The sequence below is a fragment of the Ixodes scapularis genome, unplaced genomic scaffold (assembly GCF_016920785.2).
Source record: "Ixodes scapularis isolate PalLabHiFi unplaced genomic scaffold, ASM1692078v2 PGA_scaffold2__306_contigs__length_199485367, whole genome shotgun sequence".
In the NCBI taxonomy this organism is placed as follows: domain Eukaryota; kingdom Metazoa; phylum Arthropoda; class Arachnida; order Ixodida; family Ixodidae; genus Ixodes; species Ixodes scapularis.
In genome coordinates this window covers 10,136,328-10,163,021 of record NW_024609857.1, presented here as the reverse complement: position 1 = coordinate 10,163,021, position 26,694 = coordinate 10,136,328, and the positions used below count along the sequence as shown (strand labels likewise).

The 26,694-nt window shown below is 48.9% G+C and overlaps 2 protein-coding genes across 2 annotated transcripts; one reads left to right on the top strand and one right to left on the bottom strand.

Annotated features, from left to right (window-relative positions):
• Positions 1-2,919: 2,919 nt before the first annotated feature.
• On the bottom strand, positions 2,920-4,454 carry LOC121836881. The gene is made up of 2 exons (XM_042292171.1): positions 3,102-4,454; positions 2,920-2,986 (listed from the first exon to the last, which is right to left on the bottom strand). The coding sequence occupies exons 1-2, from the start codon at positions 4,367-4,369 to the stop codon at positions 2,920-2,922; spliced, it is 1,335 nt and encodes a 444-aa protein (XP_042148105.1). The 5' UTR covers positions 4,370-4,454.
• A 9,274-nt stretch (positions 4,455-13,728) lies between these two features.
• On the top strand, positions 13,729-16,990 carry LOC120842647. The gene is made up of 2 exons (XM_042292170.1): positions 13,729-16,790; positions 16,876-16,990. Exons 1-2 carry the CDS (start codon positions 13,729-13,731, stop codon positions 16,988-16,990), a joined length of 3,177 nt encoding a protein of 1,058 aa, XP_042148104.1.
• Positions 16,991-26,694: the final 9,704 nt, after the last annotated feature.

Sequence of the window (26,694 nt, the reverse complement as noted above, 5' to 3'; positions counted from 1 at the left end):
TAGAAAAACAGCAGTATGGACGCGATTTGAAATCAAATCAGCAAGCAATGGAAGCTTTATCGGCGCCGTATTGTCGCACATATCATTCAGCATTCTTATCTAAATTTATTCTCCTACACTTACGCTCAAAGCTTCGCCATTCATCTGTTACAATTTGCATCCACATGGAATTGCGTGTTCTGCGCCTAAATACATGATGCATTTTATTTATCCGTGGCTGCTCAATTTTGCTAGTAGATGGTACGTTCCTCTCAGTCTAGAGCACGGTGTAGGAAGGAGAGGTGACTCAACGCGGCCCGTCGGCGTGGGAAAACTTAGTTCATGGTTGATGGGCGCGTCGGCAGGTGGCGCTACACGATCCCGGGCCATCAGAGCCGTGAATTTCTGTGCGCTTTGCACGGCACGGAGCGCGCGCCTCATTTTCGGCGTAGCCTAATTGTGCATTTGTTAAACAATGTTTATAATTTTGAATAGCTGAAGGGCTGTCCAAACGACGAGAAGGTCGTGGTCTAAACTCCAACGTAACGACAGCGAGCGTTTGCATCCTGTGCCCGATTTCGGTGCTTGTTGTCTCGTGTGCGAAACGACGTTGGCGTTGGAGAGTTGCTCTTTAACTCTGCGCTTGTCATCGCCTGAGTAGAACTTCGCATCATGGCGTACTCGGTCTAAAAACTCTGAAGCGCCCAATGCCAAGGCATGCTAGTTGCGCGCGCGAGCGATTCTGTGCGAGGCTACCCAACGTCAGCCTCGAAGCTACGAAGAGAGCCTGCCAGGGTTTCTTTGCGAAAGATTCAGGATTAATTTTGACCTTATCGACGCGGATGCTGCTGCAGCCCTGCAGCCTGCTTGTAGGTTTTATACCCAGGCAACGTGCATGTTCAACATGTTATGTGCGCGAATTCATTGTGAAATTCAAAGTGAGAAATCTGAGGACGTCGTGAACTTCACAGCAGCGATGTTCATGCTGTGTTGTCACCGCAAAATATTCAAGAATTATCATGTTTTTGTCGAATAGCTATCGGACATATTTACAGGCATGAAAATTTGTTTATTACACTTCTGAAAAAATAATTATCTCAAACAGTACATCATAAAACATCACTCAGTTTGGTCGCACAAGCTTTGAGAGTTTTCTGAGATGATTCGTCTTGTTTTCTTTGTCCTTTTGCTGCTTGCAATATTGTCTCATTCGCAGTGCAACATAATAGTGCAAGATCTTAGTGATTATGTCGTCTTTGTGGCTGGGACAAGGAAACGACAGCCAGTTGCTGTCCAAGACATTGTCTAGTGTTAGTTCATAAGCATTCCTTTTCTTACAATGCTTCTGAAATTCCATCTCCGTTGCACGGAGGAGAACAAAAATACTAGTCGTGGGGTGAATGAGCCTCCCCAGGGTCTTGCAATTAACAAGGGCTGCCTCAGGCTTCTGAGAGTGTGAGAAGGGTACAGCAAGCCCACGTTTACACACATGGCATTCTGTGCTTTTAAGGAGCTTGCGGCACATGTACCCAGTAACATAGTATATTATACAGTCCACAACTTCACAAGAAGCATAAGAATGGTCGAAAACCTCTTCCCACTCAAGCTCCTGACCGATGTAACCATCTAGCCTCCTCCTAAGTTGCTGTAGCTTGGTCTCTTCTTGAAGGTCATCTTTAAACGCTGACGTAAGGTCCGACAGAGTCAAGCATGGGGCTTCCTGTCCAAGTTCGGTTTGACAGTTGCCAAACTTTGGTGGCTTGATTAAGCTGTATATAGAAAGCATACTATATAGCTGTAAAAACGTCGGCATCGATGGATGTTCATTTTGTCCCGCTGCCTGTCGAATGATGCCAAAAAACCTCTCAAGAACGTCCTGATTCATTTTTCCAGTTAGAACATATGCAAAGTTGCATTCTTTTAACAAGTAGTTAGAGAGGCCAAGAGCAGACAAGATAGTTACACGTAACCCTTCTGCCGTCGAGTGTGTCAAGAAGTTAGCTCTCTGTATTTTACCATCAATGACCATTTGCTCCCACTCATTCAGCCACTTCAAAGATGATTCTAGGACGTCAAAGTCACTGCACCCAGGCTTAAGACCTTCCTTTGGCAAATTTCTGTTGAGAGCATCAAAGAGGTTGTTGAAGCGCATAGTAAAGTCCACTGTGGCTTTAACATCATACAGGCGTGCGACCGACCTACTTGAATAATATTTTAGACCGTCAGCAACACTGCGGCTAAACAGCTGTGTAGCCAACTTCACTCGCATTTTCAAAGTGTTTGACGGGTTTACATGGGCATATGTCAGTTTAGGGCACACCTTCAAGTAAGCTGGGTTTTTTTCATCTTCAACATACAAGGTATCGAAGTGTGACCAAAGCACTAGGCCTTTGGGAGTGCTTAATATTTTCTGGGCATGAAGCCGATTTCTGACACACTTGATCAAATGTGGAGCATCGGAGAAAACATACACACTTCTCTTTTCATCTAATGGGTGCGTGAACGAGTTTCTTGTGCCCGTCAGAGAACCACTAACTCCAAAATGCTTCCACATCGACCTGTTCGTGGTTGCTCCATCAGAAACTATGGCATCAACAAATGAACCCGCCTCTTCTAGCAAAATGACAGCTTTCATGACAAGCTGAGCCAGCACCGTGCCTTTTGTGGGCCCCTTACTTGCAAAAACGGCAACTGGTTGCGAATACTTATCCCCAAAAGAACGAAAAGAAAACACAAGCCCGTGGTCGGCTAGTTCATCACTGGCTGGTTGGATGTCGCCAAAGTCTGTGAACCCGGTGTAAGTCATTGTCTTCGAGTTAACGCGCATCTCTTTCCGCACCTGTATCTCGTCAAAGACTAACACACCATGTCGTCTGAATGGGTCTTTAGACAACATCTTCTTTTTGAAGGCTGCAAAAAACCTAGCATCAAACCCACATTTCACACGGACAGTTGATAAGTATTTTCGCACAGTGGTGACGCAAGGCAATGGCAGAATTTCGTTGTCCTTTAAAAAAGCATAGGTGGAGGGGCTCCGAATGTTCAACAGCAGGCACAACAGTAGCCAGTTCTCGGTGTACCGCCGGTTTTTCTTGCTCGAGGCCTTTGCTGCAGACACACACTCTTGTACCACGGTCAGCTGTGCAGCCGGAATGTTCAGTTGGCTCAACTTCTCCTGTAGAGATTCATCTGAGATAGAACAAAACTTGTTCTGTGCTGTTTTCAGTGCTTGCTCTAGCCTTTTAACTCTCTTCACCAAGCGATCCTTGGCCCGTTTCAGCGCATATTGTGCTCGTCTGAAAGTGACTCTCACCTTCTGATCGTTTGCAAGAGACGAAAGCCGGAAAGTGGTACGAGCTCCATTCTCTTGCTTTCGGAGCTGTGCCCTCCTCTGGTGAATCCGCAATGTATCTGCCAAACCAGCACACTTCTGGCAAGAACCAGCGGCAGGAAGAACCTGCACGCACTTTTTGTGCCGCCACCGTCCGCAAGCATCAAGAAAAGCACATTCTGGTTGTACTTCGGGATACATTTTTTTTGTTGGCCCACCACCGCAAAGGTGGATCCCCTCCAACTTCCCAAGTAGGCTTTCGACATCCTCAATAGTTGAAACCTCACAGGTAAAGCCCAACGCTTCACAAGAGACACGCTTCCCCATCAGAAAGATATTTGCTCTCATGTCCTGATCAATATCAATGAGCTTCACTGTCACCATGTGACTCATGCGGGTAGTGTCCCCTGCGCATTGGGGATCCTGAACACAACGCAACTCACTAAACACAAGATTGCACAGGTCATCAACTTGCAATCTGTGAAAGCCCCACGCTGCGGATGGAAGCAGAACACACTCCGGACTCTCGAACAGTTTGTTGAAGGTTGACAGCGCTGACACGGGTGCTGCATTCAAGGGCAAGTCAGACGTGGTTGCAGCACCGTCATTTTCCCCTGTGATCTCCATCACTGTAGATTGGTCGCTGTACACCTGACACGGTCGGTCCGGACTTTTGTTTTCTGTACATGGCTTCTTCGCCGGTGCGCCCCTGTTGTGCCTCTCAGCAGGCCTTTTTCGTCGCTTTGTTTCCTTCGAGAGGTAAGTCGGGCAATCCGGAAACTTTGTTGGCACGGCGTCTTTTGACAATGACGCTTTCCGAGGCGTGCTGATCAAAACATTGCCGTTGTACACAGCCTCCCACGTCTTACTCACAAAATGTGTCTCGAAGTGCCGCTCACACAGGTAGTCCGAAGACTGGAGGACTCGATCTTTTCGTGGTATAGCGTTCCTCCACACTTTGAGCCGCTCTTCATCTTTTGGCGCACAAAACAACGAAAGTTTTTGGGAGCACGATTTGTACCCCGTTTTACAACGGGGTGCGAAACACTTCCTTCCCATACTCTTAGCTGACCGATGGCCACAGATACATTGAACAAACTCAAACTCACACGAAATAAGACAAGACGTCACCGAACAAACTCAAAAATGCGACAGCAACTGCGGAAACTGCGGCAGACACCCGAAGTCACAAGCACTCCGACCCAAACGGACCTCTCGCGTATGACCGGTATGGCCCGCTCTACCCGTGGCGCCCTCTCGTAGAAAAGGAGGGAACGTGAACAACTATTGGACGCGACCGTCGCGCTACGCCTTCGAGTCGTTCACACACCTCTCCTTCCTACACCGTGGTCTAGAGATATAAAACAAAACTTTTAAGTTGAAGAAGGTCGGTAGTCGGCAAACCAGTAGTGCACGCCACACGAGTGCCGCTTGGACAACTCGCTGATTTCCACGTCGTTAAACTCACCTTAAAAAAAAAAAAAAAGCCAGTTGTAAGTTGTCTGCGTTCTTTAAATTTTCACAGGGAAGCACGTTTTCTAGCCGTTCGTGCTGCTGGTTCCACACGTTGCCTTTGTGTGATAATGCCCTTGTACTGCGAAGTACCCGCGACCTTCAGAGCTCCCCACTGGCACCGTTGTTTCTCGTGACCTAAATAAGAACTAGCATTCTGTAAGGTAGTATATCGGGCGAGTTGGTAAACATTATACATGATGAAAACCGCTCAAACAACGACGACGGAGTGAAGACAACAAAGCTGTTCTCGCAACTAAAGTTTTGTTAGTGAAATTAACAGAAGGAAAACAGCGTAGCCAACACTGATTACATCAACAAACAGTTACGTATCTATTAGGCACTACACAATCTTTGGGCTGAAACGGTTCCACACCCCTATTCATACTAGCTCGGAAAGGACAAACCTCTTTATTGATAGAGCTGCCGACGGCACACTGCCAGTTGTCAATAAACTGTTGTCTTTTTTACCGGTGTAAGATGTTCTGATTTTATACCTTGCGAATTCATTAATATACAAAATGTGTGATTACTAATTTCTGATGAGTTATTGAATATGCCCAATGAACTTCAAGAACATTACAAAAAACTGGATATATTTGTAATAAAGTGACAAGTGCGAATTATGTTAAATTGCAACGTTTGACGCAGAATCCGCTAAGTTAAAAAAATCGGTGAGTTTTTCTCCGCATCCGCTCAAAGGCCGGTGAGCTTTTCTCCGCATCTGCCGGTTTTATAATATATATTTTATTTTCCATTTACAATGGTGGAGGCCGAGAAAAAAAGCCGCACGAAACGGCTTGACGAGCTCTCGGCCCCCGAACTACATTCTGCAGCAGTGACAAGGCAAAAGAGAGACAAGAAAAAAAAAAAAAAAACACGTTAAAAACACACACGCCAAAAAAACACACACCAAAAACATTAGTCGTCTACAACAAAATGGTACATCAACGCACGCAATTCTTTCATGCTTATAGTGCCTACGTCAACATCACTGTGAATAAAACAATTAAGCAGTTTAGATAATTTATAGCACAACATTTCTTTTCCTAGGTTCAATCGGCAAGTAGGTACATTCCAGTAATCAGGTTTTCGAAATTGATAATTGGGGACGCGTTGGTTTAAACCAGACAGTTCAATTATATAAGTACTGTTACTGCACAATTCATGTTTATACTTTGTAGACAGCCTATAATTATACATGTTGTGGATACTTAATATATTATAAATTCTGAACAGGTTTTCTGTATGCGAGCAGAATGGCACATTGGCAATTATACGTAACATTCGTTTTTGAAGTAAATGTATTATCTTAAGATTTGTTGCCGTGGTAGTACCCCAAACTAGGTGGCAGTAACTTAAATGAGCAAAAAATAGAGTCTTATACAGTAATAATTTTACCGACCTCGGAAATATATATCGATTCCGATATACCAGACCTACGACTTTTGCTAATTTATTTTTTAAATACTCAATATGATGGTCCCATGACATGTTTTGTGAAAACACAACGCCAAGCGTTTTGAATGACTCAACCAATTCAATATTTACTGAGTTTATATAAATGTGTTCTAATGGAGAAATAACTTTATTTTTCGGCCTAAATATCATAGCTTTTGTTTTATTGGTATTTATTTTTAAAGCGTTTTTATCGGTCCATTGTCCTAATTTATCTAGTACTGTGTTGGCCATAGATATAAGTTGGTCTGCCTTATCAGCAGTAAAAAGAAGCGTCGCATCGTCAGCATATATAACAAATTTAGTTGTCTGGTCAAGGTTCACAATATCATTGACATAAGCGTTAAAAAGAAAAGGTCCCAAAATACTGCCTTCAGGTACGCCCGATATTACCGATTTAACTGTGGAAACGAAAGTATTACAACAAACGTATTGTTTGCGGTTTCCAAGATAGGATTGAAGAAGAGTTAAAGCTTGTCCGCGAATTCCATAATATTCCAGCTTTTTCAATAATAGTTCATGGTTTAGAAAATCAAAAGCCTTTGTAAAGTCAACGTAAATACCAAGTACTAGTTTTCGTTTCTCTAGATTTCCCAAAATAAATTCTTTCGGTTCCAGTAAGGCAAGTTCAGTTGATTTATGCTTTCTGAATCCAAACTGGGATCTTGTAATTAGCTTGTGTTTATCAAAAAAGTTCGACAAGCGGATATGAATAACTTTTTCAAGTCCCTTTGAAAAGACTGGCAGTATTGACACAGGCCTATAGCGGTGAGCTTTTCTCCGGTGAGCTTTTCTCCGCCGCCCGAAGATTACATTGAATCGGCGGAACGTTACCAGAGACCCGAGTTCCTTTTTAACGTTTGTTAAACTCCGTCTTGAGAGCCTATAACCAGTGGCTGTTTAGGAGTTCAGTGGAAGCTCCTCCCACGTCTTTCCACATTAGCAGAGCGAACGCTGGAGAAGAGGCGACCTCCTCTCCAGCGTTCGCTTCGCTAAAAGGAAAAAAAGTGGAAGGAGTTTCCCCCTGAACTCTTCACCACTCACCGACTTATCCGGAGCTTAAGTTCGTCTGATTCCTTTTCCGGGGTTGTGGTGGCGTCAGAACGCCGAGCCCTGATTGGTTCTGAATGAAGGATAGGGGGAAGACCTCAGGACAGCTGGTTTTGAGGTCTACCCACTATCCTTCAATCAGAGCCAATCACAGATCGGTGTCTTTCTGAAGTCACCGCAGCTCCTGGACAAGAACAGATCAGGATCAAACCAGTGCCAACTTGGGAAACGCAGGGCGTGGCGAGTACCGTGCATCTCATTAACGCTTCCCAGCGAATCAGATAGCGGGATTAGTAGAACTGCGATGAACGAATCGCGAAGCAAGAAGCCTGATCGAGTTTGAAGCCAGTGACAGCTGAAGAAACACGGGGCGTGGCTTATTATGTTGACGTTTTCGGCTTTCGTTGTTCCGCGTTCTTATTGGTTGATGCCTCAATCTGATTGGCTTAGAAACGATAATGAGATGCGCGGGACTGGCCATGCCCTGCCTTTCTTAAGCCTTCAGCGACTACAGTGAGCATTTGAACGGTGCCAGGAACAAATTTTCGCACTGCCTATTGATACAGTAACGCACCAAAATCTTCGTGTGTTATATTCTTTTAAATTTTGATCTAGTACTTTTGTTTCTGGGTAACTGTCAAAACACATCAAGGAGAGGCGACTTTTCTTTCTTTTGACTCGGGAGCTTGAAGAAACACTTACGCGTTTGTCCCTTCAGAACACAAACTTCGCGAGGACGTATGAATCCGCAAGCTGCACTTCTTCTTTGGACCCATCAAACGTTAGAACCATGTTTCATGGGTGACATTAAGAAGTTCTATAGCTGTAGACGCCGGCATTCCGAGTGAAATCTAACCAAATGTCATGCACACTCGCAAAGGAATCTGCTCGCGATTCCAACGCGATGCTCTCAGTTTTTTAAATGCCAGTAAGCTCTATAGGAGAATTTATCCTCCGTCAAATAGCAACCGTGTTTCCGCCTGTTCCTCCCGCTCACTCGAGGTCTTAACCGCGGCAGAATAGGAATGCAGAGAGACTTATTTATCTCGGCGTTATCACGTCAGAATTAAACGCGCATACTTACGCCGCTTTCGCAAAGCGGTTGCGAGCGCCATTGCTAAAGATGCAATACTAATTCGCGCTCATCTATTTGATGATGAAACCGAGCGGATTCGTTTCACCATTGTTATTTGAACCCCAGTGCATATACAGCCTCAGGTGGAGTGCCTTTGGTCAGTTCGAAGCAATTTCGAAGGCGCTCCACAATCTAAAAACAATCCGTTCTTGAAACTCTTCAGCTTGTGAAGAACGGTTTCACCTTGTGCGCTACAAAATATGGACAAGCCGAAGAACCCGGTCCTTATTTTGCACCATAAAACGTTCTTCTAAGCGTCCCCCAAAATGGTTCTTCGTGAGAACCCTATTAGGGGGACCTGTAAGCCAGCTCCTTTTTTGATGCGAAAGAGTTCTTCATCGCCCGGTTGCCTTTCTAGTGCATCAGGGGGGGGGGGGGGGGGGGGATGGTGCATGAAGCGAAACCGTTCTTCACAAGCTGCAAGAGTTCTTGGGGCCGTCCAAGAACGTTTCTAGGAGGGATTGTTTCTAGAATGCATGCTCGCGCCTTATAGGTGCGGCAGATGCGAGGGCCCGCTTTCACGACCAAGAAGATACCAAAGCAAGAGCGCTCCGAAATTGCTCCAGATTCTGCGAGGAAGCTCCACATATAGCTTCGTTGTTCAACGTAACGAAATAAATCTTATTAAACAAATTGTCACAAAAAAATTACGCATTTTTACGCGTTGCACGAAGTAGTTATTGAAAAGTTTGGTTGTCGAAGGAAGAAGCGATTTTTTTTATGCGTTTGAAAAGTGTTTCTCTCGATAAAATAACGTGAAGCTAATCTAACATGCACCTAGATGTACCTTAATTCAACACATGCAAGGGGAAGTTAGTAACATTCCGCGAGAAGGCGGATTTTTTTTTTTTTTTTTTTTATAAATGTTTTTGGGGAAATACGAAAAGGCTTGTTTCTCATTTGTGCCCAAGAATGCAGGCATGTGCGACGTGAGCCTGAATGTAGCTTTGGCAGGATTGTGATTGCATTCACTTGGCCGAACGAGTAGAGACATGGCGGCCAGATGCCTTGCTTGCAAATCGTCTATAGTTCTCCGGATCAGCCACGTTGACAATGCAGGTGATTCGTGAACATCATGATATCGCTAAACTGCGCGGTGGAAAAGAAGCCACAGGCTCAGATGCGTAGCGTCTCGGTCCGTTCGCTTGTTACAACGGCAGAAGATCATGGTCCTAAATGTCGAAAGCAACGCCATTTCACCTTTGCTTTTTTTTTTCTTTAAGTGATGAGTGAAAGGCAGAGACGTAAGCCTGGACTTCTGTTCTAGCTGGCTGCATGCTCTGCACAGGGGAAAGGACTAAGGAATAAAAAGGCGGGATGAGGTGCTTAATGAATATGAGGAGAGAGAGTTGAAAGGTTGATGGGTTGAATAGTTGAAAATGTCAGGCTCTGCCTACAGGGATTGCATCAACCGGGTGTCCTCGAGAAATTGTATCAGGGCTTTTGTGGCTTTCATTGAACGTTCCGTGGACTGCCACAAGCCCAGCACTTTGTCGCGGGAGAAAGGTCGGTCGTCTAGCCTCTATTGTTCTGTGAAGGTCTCCTCCTTCCACGGCGTAGACGGCACATTCACAGATAAGGTCATTTGCAGTTTCCTGGACATCGCAGACTGGGCAGTTTGGGCTGTCTCTTCTTTTTATTCGATGTAGGAAGTGTCGGGTAAACGCCACCCCCAGTCGGAGTCTGTGTAGTACTGCCATGGGACCTGCGTGGAAGTCCAGACGGATATTGAAATGTCATATGTGGATCGAAAGACCTTTGCTTTAACCCTTAGCTATGGGGGCAGAAATGTTAATTTGCGTCACGAAAGAAAAAAATAAAAAGATAGTTCCTTCATTAGTGAAGAAAACAAATTTCAATAACTTTTTTTTAACTTTACACTTACTGCTTGGAACATCTTGGTCAAAGATTAACATGCTATCCACATAAGGGCAAAACACGTTAAAGGGGTAAAATTAAGTTGTTTTTCTTTCATTGAGTGAAACAAAAAAGTACGTCGTTTAAAGCATTTTATTTCAAGGACTGCGTTGCAAATAGGACATTGTTGGCGGGTTGGGCCCTGGTTGTAGCAGGATTTTGATGTTTGTAATATTTGTCCTTCATTACTGAAACGGTCGATGAGTTCATTCCCACCGACGCGGAAACGTTCGGCGCTCTCATCGTACCGGCACGCTAGCTGCCCGTTCTGATACACGACGAAACGCTGTTCTTGAGGAGGAGTCCGAAAGGCTTTGCGAGCATACGCTGACGCGCACATGGAAAGCACACTTCCGACGTTCGCCGTTTTAAATTTCATTTGAAGCGTCCAAGAAGCGAAACAAACGGAACACCGATCTAATCGGATCTCGAGCGTTTGATCCGATTACCCGGCAGGCAAAACAGATTAAGATTCCCATCTGGATCCTCCGAAAACAGGGCTCAGCTTTCAAGTCGGACGATCTTCGTGATGTGTCTGTATACGGTAGCCATATTGCGTTATAAGGAGAGGGGCCAGGTCTGTTTCAGAACCTAAACAGGCCAAATGGGATTTTCTTTTCAATCGAATGCCGACACATAAAATAAATAAATAAAGAGCACTCGAAGGCTCCCTGTAAATATTCATTCTTAAAAGTAGTGTTTTCTTCTTCTTTCTTTTTCAATTTGTAAGAGTTTGAAACTTCGTTGTTATTTTTAAGATTCTTTTTCACTAAAAGCAGGTATCTTTTTTTTCTACATATCTAAAAAAAGCAGATAAAAGTTAAAATAAATAAATAAATAAATTACGAACGTATAGTAAAATCTTCTTGTGAGCCATTGGTGCAAATAAGAATACCAAAAATGATTATTAAATACAACGAGAAGTTAAAACTCCTTAAGAAGTGACGTTTTCCAGGGAGCCAAATCTGCTAGGGTATTCTCTCTAAAACCCGGCAAAGTGCATTTTAAATGTCCCAAACTAAAAGCCTCGTGGCATTTCTATGCATTGATTTATTGGACGACTCCAGATTTCCTGATGCAAGTCCGTGGTTTGAAAACGGCTCCGTTATAATTATTATGACTTCCGGACACCACGTGCGGCCACTGGACATCCATGTCTGGTTTTGGTAGATGGCGTGAAGATGACGTGAATATCGCGCTGCTAGGTTCCGTCCTCAAGAACAAACCGAATTTTGCATTACAAGGCACAAATAATGGGTCTGATATTACGTTTCTATTTTGAATAGTGTGTGTGTGCCTTCGATGACCCACGACTGTGATTATATTTGGTAGTTGTGGCTAAACCAAAGAAAACGGCACGTGACCACGGAAAAGAGAGAGAGCGCGAGCCAAACCGTTCAGTTCTCGATCGGCGGCTCTTTGGCGGAAAGAAAACAAATTTCGAGCCGCAAATTGTGTTCTGGCTAGTTGGGCTCTCATATGTCATGTACAAATAAAAACCTTGGCCACCATAAATACCTTGTCAGTGTCCATGCAGCCTGTCTGCTTCATGTTGCGTCATGTGGTAGTAGCCGTGTCAGACGGTTTTTGCCGTTTCCCTTCCTAAGCATAAAAAGAGAAAAAAAAGCATTTTAAGGTTAAATGTTTTCTCAATTTCTTGTGAAAACGTTTTGTTGAACTCAATTTATTTGTTTATGCGTTATTTTTACGCCTGTATATGGCGCTCGGAAGCACCGTACCTAAACGCAGTGAATGCACTTATATGGGGCGACCACATACTTACTCATTAAAAATGCCTACGCGATTACTTACCCGCAAAACACTCAAAGAGCCAATTTCTGCGATCTACGAAATCAGATCGGCGAATGATGAGGCGTAACATCCCTTTAGACCTCAAAATGAAGTCTGTGCTGTGGCATTACGTAATGCAAGCATGACGAACGGGGATCGGTGGCAGAGTGGGCTAGCGCACACCAGCTCGGAGCACGTGGAGCGAAAGCTCTCGCTGCAGAACCCAGGATCCTGGGTTCAACCCCCACCTCTGCCCGTTTCGATCCGGATGAGCATCGTACCGGTGTGCGGTTGTCACAAAAACCGGCCTGGTCCCGCCGGGCCACGCGTATTGTAAAGGGCGCCCCGTTGGCTGCCTGCGGGGCCATGTGGTCGCCGCGGGTGGTGTGACACTCCCTGGTTGGCGCTAGTTAGCACCTCGCCGGTCCCGACTGGGACCCTTACTTGACTTGTTTATGGCCTCTTCGACTCCCTTTCGGGGGACGCTTTTGCCCGATGCTTGGGCGCGGTACCACTTCGTGGAATTCGGTAATGAGTTTGCCAGATGCCCCAGTTGAGCGTTTTTGGTGTTGACTTTGGAGCTTGGGGCAACGAATGTCTTCACCGCTGTGACGGTAATTTTTTTTTTTTGTGTGTGAGTGTATTGCGATTGTAGGGGAGCGGGTGTGTTTTGTTTACTTTATTAAGAAAGAGCGCCGATCGGTTGAAACTGGGAAACGGCGCGGCAGTCGACTTGGGAGGTTCGAGAGCGCAACCCGCTCTTCCTGTCGGCTCCGGGCGTAGCCTCGGGCACCGCGGTAAAGGGGAAGACCCGCCTGGACACTGAACGTCAGCTACTTCTGTGCTCCAACCCTGTGCGGCCTTCCTCTGCCGGACTGCCCCAGTGCGTCGACCGTCCGTGACGCGACAGCGTCGAAAGCCAACAACCCCCGCCTCTGGCGCACCGCGGCCACGTTCAGGCAGAGCCCGTCGCAAGCGACCGCCCTCAAGTCCGTCCACGCCTCTGCGAGCCTCGTCGTGCCGGACTGCGCCAAAGTGCGGTATCGTTCCCATTCTTCTTGTTGTGTACCCTCTGTCTTGCCAATAGCTATTAAGTGTCTCTTGTATGCTTCCGCCTGATTGAGACTGTGTGTGTATTTTCCTTTCACTTTTGTCACCATCTTACTATAGCCTTTATTAAATGTTTCTAGTGCTCTGTTCGTCACGTGCCTTGTCTTTGTCCCCCCGTCCCTGGAGCCCACGTACTGTGGGATAGCGGGCGTCCGAACCCCCGTTGCGGTCTACGGCGAGTGCGCTTCCCCTCTCGCTCCGCGCCGGACCGTGACATTTTCTGGCGTCCGCGACAGGACGCCCGTTTTTCGGGGGACCGCGGGACGGAGACGAGCCTTACGAAAAGCTTTTGGCCTTACGCGTCGTGCACGCATTGTTGCCGGAGTGACGGTTGATGTAAAGCGGTTCGCGTAATAGTTCCGGCACTGCTTGTGGCGCAAAGATGGAATGGGAAAGGTTGTTGTCAGTGGGGACTCAGCTGGGGTTGGCTGGGGCCGACTTAAAAATGTGGATTGATGACGCCGCCCAGAGGGGAGCTGCGAAAGAAGCTGCCGATAGAGACGCTGCGCTGGACGCAGCAGAGAGAGAACGAATTTTTGCTAAAGAAGCCGCAGAGAGAGAGATGGAAATCTTAAAGCTTAAGATTCAGTTAGAAAAGGAAGGAAGAGTCAGCGCGGCCAGTAACGTGTCCGAAGAAAGGCGCGAACGAGAAGGGCAGAGCGCCCTGAAATTGAGTCCCAGTAAACTCCTGGTCGCCTTCGATGAAAAGAAAGATGACTTGGACGCGTACATCCGTAGGTTCGAGGGTATAGCACTTAGTCAGAAATGGCCCGAGGGCCAATGGGCTACCGCGCTCAGTACCTGCCTGACCGGAGAGGCTCTCAGCGTGTATGGACGCCTAACGCCGGAGGATGCCGCGAATTACGGAAAGGTGAAGGCGTCTTTGCTGAAGAGGTTTCGGTTCACGGTCGACGGATTTCGGGAAAAGTTCCGAGAGGGGAAACCGCTCGACGGTGAAACCGCTACTCAGTATGCCGCCCGGCTCGGACACTACTTTGACCGCTGGGTTGAACTGTCGAGCACCGCGAGAGATTTCGAAAGCCTCCGTGAGTTGGTCCTACAGGACCAGTTTCTGAGGGGATGCCACCCAAGTCTGGCCCTGTATCTGAGGGAGAGGAAGGTTCCGAGTCTCGAAGGGTTGCTGGAGCTGGCTGACCAGTATTTGGAGGCGCAGTCTCATGAGAACTTAGGGAAATCCCGAAGGAGCGAGGCAGAGCCTAGCGTGCGGGAGAACGCTGGGAAGCAGGTGCCGAGGCCGGAGGTAAGGTGCTTCCTTTGCAACAAAATCGGCCATCTGGCGGCTCAGTGCCGTAGCGGTAGCAACGCTGGGAACGTACCGACGTGTCGGAAATGTGGCCGCAGGGGGCATAGAACCGAGTTGTGCCGAGGCTCCGACGGCGGGAGGCCTCAGGCCTCGTGCGTATGTGCCCCGAAAGAGGGGCCGATGAACGCAGCCGACGGGAACCGTTTCGTGGAGCTGAAGAGTTGGGAGAAGATTCCTGTCGTGAATGCCGCTGTGACCTCGCGGGCGGAATTCCTTGTTGAGGGAATGCCCGTCGTAGAGGGCAACGTAGGGACGAGGAAGATTACCGTATTGCGCGACACGGGCAGCAATACGGTGATCATCAAGAGAGACCTGGTTGACGACGGCCAGATAACCGGAATAAGGAGGCCCGTTTACCTGGTTGACGGGACCGTAAAGATGCTCCCCGAGGCGAGAGTTCGGGTATCAACCCCCTACTTTCGGGGTGTGGTGACGGCCCTCTGCATGGAGGAACCGTTGTACGACCTGATTCTCGGGAACATCACCGGAGTCAAAGATCCCGACAGCCCCGTGGTGGACACCGAGGGAGAGGACGACGCACCCGACGTTGACGCCGGCGGAGTTAAGCCGAACGCCCAGAGTGGAAGGGACCTGACCTCAGACGGAGTTCAAAGACCTACGAGTAAGAAACAGGCCAAGGGCCCTAAACCTAAGAAGGGTCACAATACAGCGGGGGCGGTCGAGACGCGGAATAGCAAGAAACAGAAGCCCAAGCAACAGGGTTTGAAAACTCCCCGAATAGAGGGAGTACCCGTCAACACTTTAGAGTTCAGACAACAGCAGAAAAGAGACAAAACTTTAGCCCCTTGTTATCTCAAGATTGGGAAGAAGATGGAGTGCAAAGACGGAACGAGCTATTACGAGTTTGTGCAAGAGAATGAACTTCTCTACCGCCTGTATCACGAGAGGTCAGGAAGACAGACGCGCCAACTGGTAGTCCCCGAGTTGCACCGGAGAACAGTGCTTGAAGTGGCGCATGACAGCATAATGGCTGGACACCTTGGAGGCAGGAAGACCTTGGAGAGAGCACAGGCCGAGTTTTTCTGGCCTGGAATGCACGCCGAATGCAAGCGCTTCGTGGCCTCTTGTGACGCCTGCCAGCGAACCAGCCCAAGAGGAAACACCCGGAAGGTACCGCTTAAAAAGGTACCTGTGATTGACACGCCCTTTCAAAGAGTGGCAATTGATATCGTGGGGCCGTTGTCGCCGAGGTCCGACCGGGGAAACCGGTACGTGCTTACGATGGTTGACTACGCGACGCGTTATCCGGACGCCGTTGCCCTGCCCAGCATCGAAACAGAGAGAGTTGCCGAAGCCCTGGTCGAGATGTTTTCACGGGTTGGGGTGCCAAAGGAGATTCTCAGCGACAGGGGCACCAACTTCACTTCGGAGCTCATGAAGGAAGTGAGCCGACTTCTCTCCGTCAACCAGCTTCATACGACTCCGTACCACCCCATGGCGAACGGCCTGGTGGAGAAATTCAACGGCACCCTGAAGCGAATGCTGAAAAGAATGTGCCAAGAAAGACCCAAGGACTGGGACCGCTACCTGGGGCCGATCTTGTTTGCTTATCGCGAAGTGCCACAGGAGAGCTTGGGCTTCTCCCCATTCGAGCTGATGTTCGGACGTAATGTGCGCGGCCCTCTGGCCGTTCTGAAGGAGCTCCGGACTCAAGAATCGCTACCCTCTGAGATCAAGTCAACGTATCAGTACGTACCGGAGCTTAGAAACAGGCTGGAGGAGACATGCAGGTTGGCGCATGAGGAGCTCAGACGGTCAAGCGCGAGATACGAGCGTTACTACAATGCCAAGTCTCAGAAGCGCTCCCTGCAGCCGGGAGATCAGGCTCTGATTTTGCTCCCGACTGAGCACAACAAACTGCTCATGCAGTGGAAGGGGCCATACCCGATCGTAACAAAGAAAAACGAGGTCGACTACGAGGTCGATCTGGGACATGCCACCCGGCTGTTTCACGTCAATCTCCTGAAGAAGTACGAAATCCGAGAACCAAATACGACCACGGCACCCGCTGTCGCAAACTCAGTCATTGCAATCGAGGACGCTGAAGACGAAGAGGGGCTTCCGGTGATGCCGCTGCGTCGGACGGAGAACGCTGAGAACGTCCACATTTCGCCTGAGTTGAGTGCCGAGAGAGAGGAGCAAGCGCGCGAACTCTCCTGCGCGTACGAAGGCATCTTCTCTGACGTTCCCGGAAGAACGGACCTGTCGGAATGTGACCTGCGGCTGACTGATTCTCATCCAATTCAGATCCGGCAGTACCCCCTCCCTTTCGCCGTTCGGCAAATTGTCGAAGACGAGGTTGGGGCTATGCTGGAGATGGGCATCGTCGAAAAATCCCAATCAGCCTACAACTTCCCCGTGATCGTCGTTAAGAAGCGCGACGAAACTCACCGCCTCTGCATCGACTTCCGGAGACTAAACGACGTGCTGGTGGCCGATGCGGAGCCGATTCCCCGGGTGGACGAACTACTCGCCTCTGTGGGAACCAAAAGGTTCTTCACCAAACTAGACTTTGCCAAAGGGTACTGGCAGGTCCCACTAACCGAGGAGTCTAAACAGAAGACGGCGTTCTCAACATCAACGGGGCTGTATCAGTTCAAATATATGCCCTTCGGCATTAAAACAGCCCCAGCGATCTTCACCAAGGTGATGCGAAAGGTTCTCGAGGGAATCCCTGGGGTGAGCCACTACTTTGACGATGTCCTAATTGCCAGTGACGAGTGGGAGGAACACCTCGCCACTCTGAGAGAGGTGTTTGAGCGAATCCAGAGGGCAGGCCTGACGGTGAGGCCAAGTAAGTGCGAAATTGGCTTTCGCGAAATCACGTTTCTGGGTCATCGCATCGGCCAAGGGGAAGTTGCTCCCGTCCATTCCATCCTCGAGAAGATCAAAGATGTGCAGAGGCCAACGACCAAGCGTCAGGTTAGATCTTTCCTGGGGCTGACGGGTTATTATCGTGATTTCATCCCCGAATACGCAACCATCGCTAGTCCGCTGTCAGACCTCACCAAAAAAGGGACACCCAACAATGTGCCCTGGCGCGAGGAACAGGATAAGGCGTTCACGGAACTAAAGAAGAAACTCGCGAACCCGCCGATTCTGAGGCTGCCGAACCTCGATCGTCCGTTTGTGCTCCGCACGGACGCGTCGGACCGCGGTGTCGGAGCCGTGCTCATGCAGGAGCACGATGCCGTCCTCCACCCGGTGGCGTACGCGAGTCGCAAGCTGCTTCCCAGGGAAATGAGCTACGCCACCATAGAGCGGGAGGGACTCGCCCTTGTGTGGGGGATCAAGCGCTTCGACACGCTCCTTTATGGCCGACCCTTCACGGTGCAGACTGACCACCAGCCGCTTCAGTATATCAATAGAGGAAAGCACCTGAACGGCAGGGTGCTGCGATGGAGCCTTCAGCTTCAGGAGTACCAGTTCCGCGTGGAATACATAAAGGGAGGAGAAAACGTCGGCGCCGACTATCTGAGTCGCGCTGAGTAACCGCTGATCACGGCGCCGGCGCTACCGTCGTGTGACGCCTTGTCTCGTAATGTGAATTAGAAGCTCCTCTATTGTATTTATTTTTGTGTAGATTTCTTGTACGTCTGCTGCATGGCGTAACCAAGTGTGCGGCTAGGCCAGTATATTTGGTGGAAGTACGTATCATTGACTATGCCATGAGAGCGTCAGTCTTTCCGCGAGGTTAATTGCTTCAGTGTCGTATTTTTTTTTTTGCGATTGTGCTGTTGGTCAGGGAGTTATCTAGAAGTAAAGAGCGTTCCGATCCTATTTTTATCTTGTGTTGAATGTTTTGCTAATATGCTCCTTCATGTGTCAGTGCCAGTTGTGTCTATGTCAGAGCGTTTGAGTTGACCTTTTCAGCTACGGTCCAGAGTACATTGAGATATATGCCAGTGGTAATTCTTGTTTTTGTGACGTGGAAAATATTAACGCATTAATATTATTAAGAAGGGGGTAGTGTCACAAAAACCGGCCTGGTCCCGCCGGGCCACGCGTATTGTAAAGGGCGCCCCGTCGGCTGCCTGCGGGGCCATGTGGTCGCCGCGGGTGGTGTGACATTCCCTGGTTGGCGCTAGTTAGCACCTCGCCGGTCCCAACTGGGACCCTTACTTGACTTGTTTATGGCCTCTTCGACTCCCGTTCGGGGGACGCTTTTGCCCGATGCTTGGGCGCGGTACCACTTCGTGGAATTCGGTAATGAGTTTGCCAGATGCCCCAGTTGAGCGTTTTTGGTGTTGACTTTGGAGCTTGGGGCAACGAATGTCTTCACCGCTGTGACGGTAATTTTTTTTTTTTTTTTTGTGTGTGAGTGTATTGCGATTGTAGGGGAGCGGGTGTGTTTTGTTTACTTTATTAAGAAAGAGCGCCGATCGGTTGAAACTGGGAAACGGCGCGGCAGTCGACTTGGGAGGTTCGAGAGCGCAACCCGCTCTTCCTGTCGGCTCCGGGCGTAGCCTCGGGCACCGCGGTAAAGGGGAAGACCCGCCTGGACACTGAACGTCAGCTACTTCTGTGCTCCAACCCTGTGCGGCCTTCCTCTGCCGGACTGCCCCAGTGCGTCGACCGTCCGTGACGCGACAGCGTCTAAAGCCAACAACCCCCGCCTGTGGCGCACCGCCGCCACGTTCAGGCAGAGCCCGTCGCAAGCGACCGCCCTCACGTCCGTCCACGCCTCTGCGAGCCTCGTCGTGCCGGACTGCGCCAAAGTGCGGTATCGTTCCCATTCTTCTTGTTGTGTACCCTCTGTCTTGCCGATAGCTATTAAGTGTCTCTTGTATGCTTCCGCCTGATTGAGACTGTGTGTGTATTATCCTTTCACTTTTGTCACCATCTTACTATAGCCTTTATTAAATGTTTCTAGTGCTCTGTTCGTCACGTGCCTTGTCTTTGTCCCCCCGTCCCTGGACCCCACGTACTGTGGGATAGCGGGCGTCCGAACCCCGTTGCGGTCTACGGCGAGTGCGCTTCCCCTCTCGCTCCGCACCGGACCGTGACAGCGGTCGTGTATCACTCCTGCGTAGTGCACATTAAAGACCCCAGGCGAGCGGTTGTTATGCACTGGCTAAGTTGCTCATATACTGCTGGGAGACTCGTCGCCCATTGAGGCAGACCAAGTTCTAGGCTGTATACACATACACACATTTTTTTTTTTTTGCATGCATAATTTTTTGCATGGCGTAATGCAAAAGCGCAGACTTCATTTTTGGGTCTAAACGGATGCTCCGCCTCATCATTCGCTGAGCAGATTTCGTAGATTGCAGAGATTGGTTCTTTGGGTGTTTTGCTGGTAAGTAGACGTGCAGGTATTTTTTAGAGTGTAGTCACTACGGCGCCTTAGACACTGAACTGTGTGAGCGACATGCAAAGAAGCCCCCGCTGTCATGTTCACGCTAAAGGACGGTTCACACACACACACTTGCGTCGAGTCTGACCGAAGGCAACTGCAACGGCTTGCGTCGTACGTGTTGCTATGTCAACAGCTGTGTCGGCTCCAACAAAACGGGGTAAAAACCAGTTTTGTTGGACCCGACGAAGCTGTTTCCATAGCAACCATCGCACTCGGTTCGACTCAACGCAAGTGTGTGAATCGCCCTTAAAATTGTCGCGCAGTCTACGACTTAACTCAGGCACGCGGTGCTTCCTTTCTTAGTGCTGAGATTGAGTTGTCACTGACGGAAGAGTAGCATATTGACAAACGAAACGAATGCCGGTTTACCAATACACGAAGCTCTCGGATTCAGACTCTTGCAGTCCTCTGATTTATGAAAATCGTAAACAACATCTGTCAGGCTTATCGATAGGGCTGTGGAAGAATTTAACATCAGTAAAACATAGAATTTGTCTTCTCTCGGTCGTGACATAGTGACCTTTTTATAGTAACAGTAACCCGACACGCTGAGGTGCAGTGTGTTTTCTGGCCCCCCCCCCCCCCCCCCCCCCCTCTCTGAGTATGCCCAGGTGGTGGGGCTAGACTGAAATTCATCCATAGGCATGGGCGTACGAACCGGGGGAGCAAGGGGCGCTTGCCCGGCCAGTTCTCAGAGGGAGGGGGGGGGAGGGCAAGGCATGAGTTTTGCCCCCCCCTGAAACAGCCGCCACTGGGCATGGTAAACACTGACCGGCGGCGCCCGAGGGATACCAGGGGCACCACACCCCGGCCCCCGGGGGGAGGCGGGGGCGGGGGGACGTCTGTTTCCCCCCCCCCCCCCCCCCCTTTTGCTCAGAAACAAGTTGGGACGCATATGCCCACATTGCAGCCATATTTCGAGGAAGAGGCACTAGGAGGGCACTGCAGCTAGCTTGGATGCGACACTTTTCACCGCCGGGTACGTTAGTTGCCGACAGCTGTTCAAAGAATATCAAGAACGATACAGATGTGCTGCTAGGGCACTGTAGTCTATCTTGAGCAGTGTTGGGACCGAGCGGTACCCGTGGTGGTGGAGGGGCTACTCGAGCCAGGCACCGGGCTAGAGCTCAGCGGGAACGACAATGAGCCGCGATCTCTCTCGAAGAGTGCACTGTTTATTTACATGTACACAGTTGGTTCAAAATCAGGGAAGACATTGAGGGTGCGGTGGACTGGCCTTTATATAGCAATACTGGGATTAGGGGACCGCACTACAATTGCTCAGACGTATCGGCATTCCCTCGCGTGATGTGACGTCATGGAAGTTTCCTTCGGACTCGGAATCCTGGCGCCGGTGTATGGAAGTCATCCAGGCGGCAGTATCTCGCTGCTCTATAGTGCCGACGCCCCCATGAACCGTGAGTAACTCACAATAGACGCGTACACAACACACGGCATTCGAGGTCAGGATCGAGGGTTGTTTACTTTTCGAGAAAAGCAGGAGCCTCGGAATCCAGCCACGGGCGCGTGCGTCGTCCACTTAGCCGACCAAGGTTAAGGTGCCTCAGGCAGACGGAGCCGACCAAGGCTACGGTCCCGCAGGCAGAAGAACGCAGACACGCCGGAATGCAGCCACGGGCATCGTCCGCCGAGCCGACCAAGGTTAAAATCCCGCAAGCAGACGGAGCCGTAGACACGATTCATCACCGGCACGGCTCCTTCTTGAGGCATGTTTGACCATCATCTTGCGACCGGGCCGAGCTGGATTCGAATGCCGTACCTCCACGTGGCAGCCGCGTGCTTTGCCAGCTTCGCCACGCACGCGGCAGCATTTCGTGTCCTTTGCAGTGTTGGAGGAAAAGAATAGGAATTATAGCACCTCTTGTTCGGGAAGTCTTGTGAAGGGTTGTTTTTGAAACGAGACAATGTCGCACTCGCAAACGATAGAGCTACAGTCCCTCCCGGTTAGCAGTTTGCACTCTGTTGTGTAAGGAGGGATATTGCTGCATACAGTACGCAATAGGCTGCGGAGGCCCTCAGCCAATACTTGAGTGCCGGAGATGATGCCCCAGTATGCCCTCTCTTTACGACATTATAATTAATTCAATAAGACAGTTTTTTTTTTTTTGAGCCGTGGAAGTTTGATTACTTTGAGCTGTTCAGGTGAGTTATTCGAACAGGGGGACATAATGTAGTTGGCTAATCCTCACGGAAAGTCGGATAATTAATTAAAATTTGATAGTTAAGGTTTTTAGTTAGTGAAAGTAAACATAGGCTTGCAATTAGAAGTTTGCTGAGCGTTATCGAAAACCACTACCGTAAAATACTGGTGAAACGCCCATCCCACTTTGACTGAAAACTGGGTTAATCTCGACATGGGCGCTTGTCCAGTCAAATCGGGCCCTTAACGTATAATTTGCAGAATTTCCGAGTTTGGGAAATGTTAATATTGGGCGCTTGAACGAAGTGGGCGCTTCCGCGGTATTCTACGATAAATCAGTCAATTCGAGAAAGATTTGAAGCGCGTGGTAAGCGCCGTAGTCCTCCAAAATTTCCACGCATGAAAAGGTTATCCGCGTTTTCGGTTCACCAGCGCAATGCTGCTGATCCGAAAGCACCAGTGCAAAATTTAGCGCCCCCTTGCGCTTACCACCCGCTTGGATTCTTTCTAAAATTGACAGTTTTAGTGGTTTTCGATGACGCTCAGCAAACTTCGAATTGGAATCGTGTGTTTATTTTTAGTTATTAAAAATGTATTTAACAAACTTTAGTTCATTATCTTACCTATCGCGAGGATTAGCCGCTTATGTTTTGTCACCATGATCGTATAACTCACCTGCACAAACCGCATTATAATACCTTTAACGCATTTTTCTATAATTAATTCTGATCGAATTAAGTCAAACGCCCTTTATATTAAATTACGTGAGGTTTTGTAACTGCGTAAGGATATTTTACCTTAATCAGCAATCCAATTGGTCGATGCAAAGCTAAGGTTCGTAATAAAAGCGACAAACTTTCAATCATACGGGTTTTTTTTTTCTTTGGGGTGGGGGGGGGGGGGGGGGGGGGTCGGAAACAAAAGTGGGCGGGAAACAACTGAACTATCCGGCGGATAAAACAAAATAAAAAGAAGCGAACAAGCTGCCTCGTTCTGAGCAGAAGCCGTTCGCTATAAAATCTCAATTAGCATCATTTGCGTTTCGCTAAACTCAACTAAAGCGATTAGCGAGGGAGCAAAGTTTCCCCGCCGGCAAAACTAAAAAAATTTCCTTCCTTCCTTTTTCGTGAACTCAAGCCCGTGGTACCACGAGAGAAAACGATCACTGATATCAGAGGCGAGCGCACAGAAAGGCCGTTTAGCGTTGTTTCTAACACAACCATTGGATAACGCGGAACACAAAAAAACCTAAGTCCCACAAAAACGCTAGCTGTTGTGCGTGCCACGAGCGAACGGAGAGAGCTATTTTGTTCTTCCGACCAACGTTAACGCAAATATAATTGCGATGCAAATTTAACTACCTTCAAAAGAGCAAAAGCCCTGACGTTTCAACGACATCAAGCAAACACCGGCTGGTGTGAAATGATACCACGCTCATAGTTTTGCCGTAAACAACGAATTAAGCAATACATCAAAGCGCCTCATCTTTTCATTTGTCTTTCAACGGTTTGGTTTGCCTTCGTCTTAGAATGGGAGGACGACGACACAATTACACACTGCCGATTATAAACAAACATCATGGCCGGCGAAATGCTACCGCAAATGAACAATCAGATAACGGATCTGCCTTGATACAACCTTCGCGCTGTAACGAGCTGTAAGGACCAGTGAACGCGTCTCTTCGCTATCATTGTTCGCTACATCTAAGATGGAAGCCCAACACGCGCGACAAGGACGGCATATGGTAATCTTTAATCTAAAAACCCGATAGCAAGCTGTCGAGTTCGCCCGCATTGAAGAACTTCATACATTCCATCCGACGTTCTTTATCATTCCCACGCATCTAAAATTGCCATAATTGAACGCGCCCGTTTACGACCCAAACGCCAAACAACAGACGGTCCGTACGACGGCCGCCCAAACATTAGGAAACTGATGCCCCGAGAGATAGAACGCGAGCCATTGTAGTGTGCACACAACGTCTGACAGGGAACGCAAGTGCGGAAAGACACATCCGTCTCGGCGTCGGCGAAGCTCGCAGAACAAACCTTTGACGGGGAAATAATCGCTCGCCGGTGGAGGCAGGAAGAACGGTCCACGTAGACGCGAGAAAAAGCGAGACGCGCCGGTGCATATTAGAGAAGGCGCCGCGACGCGCGTCTCCCGCCACCCCAAATGGCTGCAGCAGCCGTTCCTGCGAAAGCGTCTGTCGCGTGACTCTACCGAATTACCGTGGGGCCGTGCTGGCTAGTTAGCCGACGCCGCCGGCGCCGAAGAAAGTGTGCAACAAGGCAGCGGGTTCCGTGTGATCAAGGTGCGCCGTCAAGAGAGGAACTGCCGGAAGCTAGCGCTGTTAGTGCGTCCTGTGTGTGCGCGATGAACGTGGTAAGGAGCGAAGTAGCGGATAAGGTCAGGCCGCCTCCCTCACACGCCGCGCTCGATCCCCGGTAAGAGAAAGAGTCACGCGAGCATTAGGGGAGATGCTGACGACGTGTTGGTGCGGTCGACGCGCCAGTCGTGTTTTATCTCTTCCGTCCAGAACCGCGTAGTAATGTGCTAGCGTAACGTCTCCTAACTAGCACTCCGGATGGGGACTGCTTTGTTTCGTCGAGACAGGTTGGAGGGAAACACGTTTTGTGGACAACGTTTCATGGACGCACGTTTCGTCGACGCTGCATTCGATGTTTCGTAAAAACTCGCTTCGTAGACACATGCAACTACGGCGTTTCGTCGACGGCGTATTTCTTTTTTGCTAAGTGCATTGGCTTTATTTACTTCGCTGGAAGCAGGCACGTAGCCAGGATTTTGTTTCGGGGGGGATTTTGTTTCGGGGGGGGAGGGGGGGGGGGGGGTGCCATTCATGACAAAATGCTGCATGGGGGGAGGGGGAAGAGGAGGTCCAAGCAAAATGGAAGATTTTTTTTTTTTTGGGGGGGGGGGGGGGGCATGGGCCTCCCCCCTGGCTACGTGCCTGGCTGGAAGCATACAGGAACTAAGCGGTCTCACCCTGGTGGCTCCGGTAAGCGAAAGACCAAAATCGCGAGCCCTATTCTCTGGCTTCCAAACAATCTGCGCTACGCACAAGCACCCCTCAGTTCGCTCGGGAAAGCTTTAATATAAACTCAGGCCCGAGCTTACACCAGTCATCATCGGAATCGCCATGAATTTGGCAAATCTGGCTACCATTCAAATGCAAGCAAACAATGTGCGCGGAAAGACCCTCTCGACAAAACGTCGCAAGGTATACCGATGGAACGATTGCAAAATCAATTTGATGAAACGAACTGTATTTGAAGGAGGCTGGCAGTGTTCACGAAATTATCTGTCGATAAAACGTCGTTCGAGGAGCTCATTGCCACGGATGGTTGGATGTATGTTAATGCTGTACCCTTTATAACGGGCGGTAGTTCGCGCCCTCCAGCCTAAGTCTAAAAGGACAAACATATGATGCCTCCTGCTCGTCTAAGCCAATAATTTACGACTACCACAAGGCAGTGCAGGATATCATCAGTATGACCTCTGGGGGATCTGGCAAAACAAACTAAAATATCACCCCCCCCCCCTCCTCCCCCCGGCGGGAAGTCGCCAATTTTCCACTAGTCAAACCTAGTCGGCGTTACCCCTGCACCGGACCCACTGTGAGACACGGTTGGACTTTGGGCCGGTGCCACGCCGGGAAAGAGTCCCAATTTTTTCTCTTTCCCGTCTGTCCCCAGCTGTGCTAGTTAGTTCTGCATCACCCAATTTCCCTTCATAATATCCATCAATCTTCTAATCGCCTCTTTGTGACTGCATTCCTTATCTCTTCCGTCCTTCTAACTCTGCCAGCAAAGCCCAGGCCCCCGGCCAAATCGGTTACCCCCTCAGGGAGTGCAGAGCGAAGCCTTGTGCACTTCAAAACCAAATGCTTTAGTGTCTCGCTCTGATTATGGCATGCGGCACCACAACCTTTGATTATAAAGCTCGGAATACAATCTACTCCTGTAGATAACTTCGGTTTAAGTTTTCTGATACCTTCCTCAATTTCATCCGTATCGACTCTGAAGTCCGATAAAACATCCTGGCTGTTTACTTCTATGTCAATAGGCTGAATAGTTGACTGACCAACTGTATAGCATTGACTAAAATAGTCTGCAAAACGGTCTGCCACCTCTGGTGGGGACGAAAAATACTTAGTGTTTCCAGTAGAACAATCCCGTAGTGAAATTTCATGTGAATTGTTACGAGTGTGCTGCTTTGCAAACTTCCAGAAAATTTAGGGGCGGCGGTTCAGACTGCGCTCGACATCATCAAGATGTAACTGTTTATCGCGCGAGTACAATTTTTTGACGAGTGAACGATAAGTACTAAATTGAGTGTACCAGAAGCTAGAGCCTGTTTTTTTTTAAAGTCTATGAAAATTATTTTTTTTTTCTTAAGGTATATTTTTAAATCATTGGAAAACCAGTCCGGGTAATTGGAAAGTTGAGAATTGCGTTTTGGAACAAAAAGGCTAATCGCGTCTTGCACAACTGACGTAAACGCTTCTGTTGCGAGATTGGTGTCA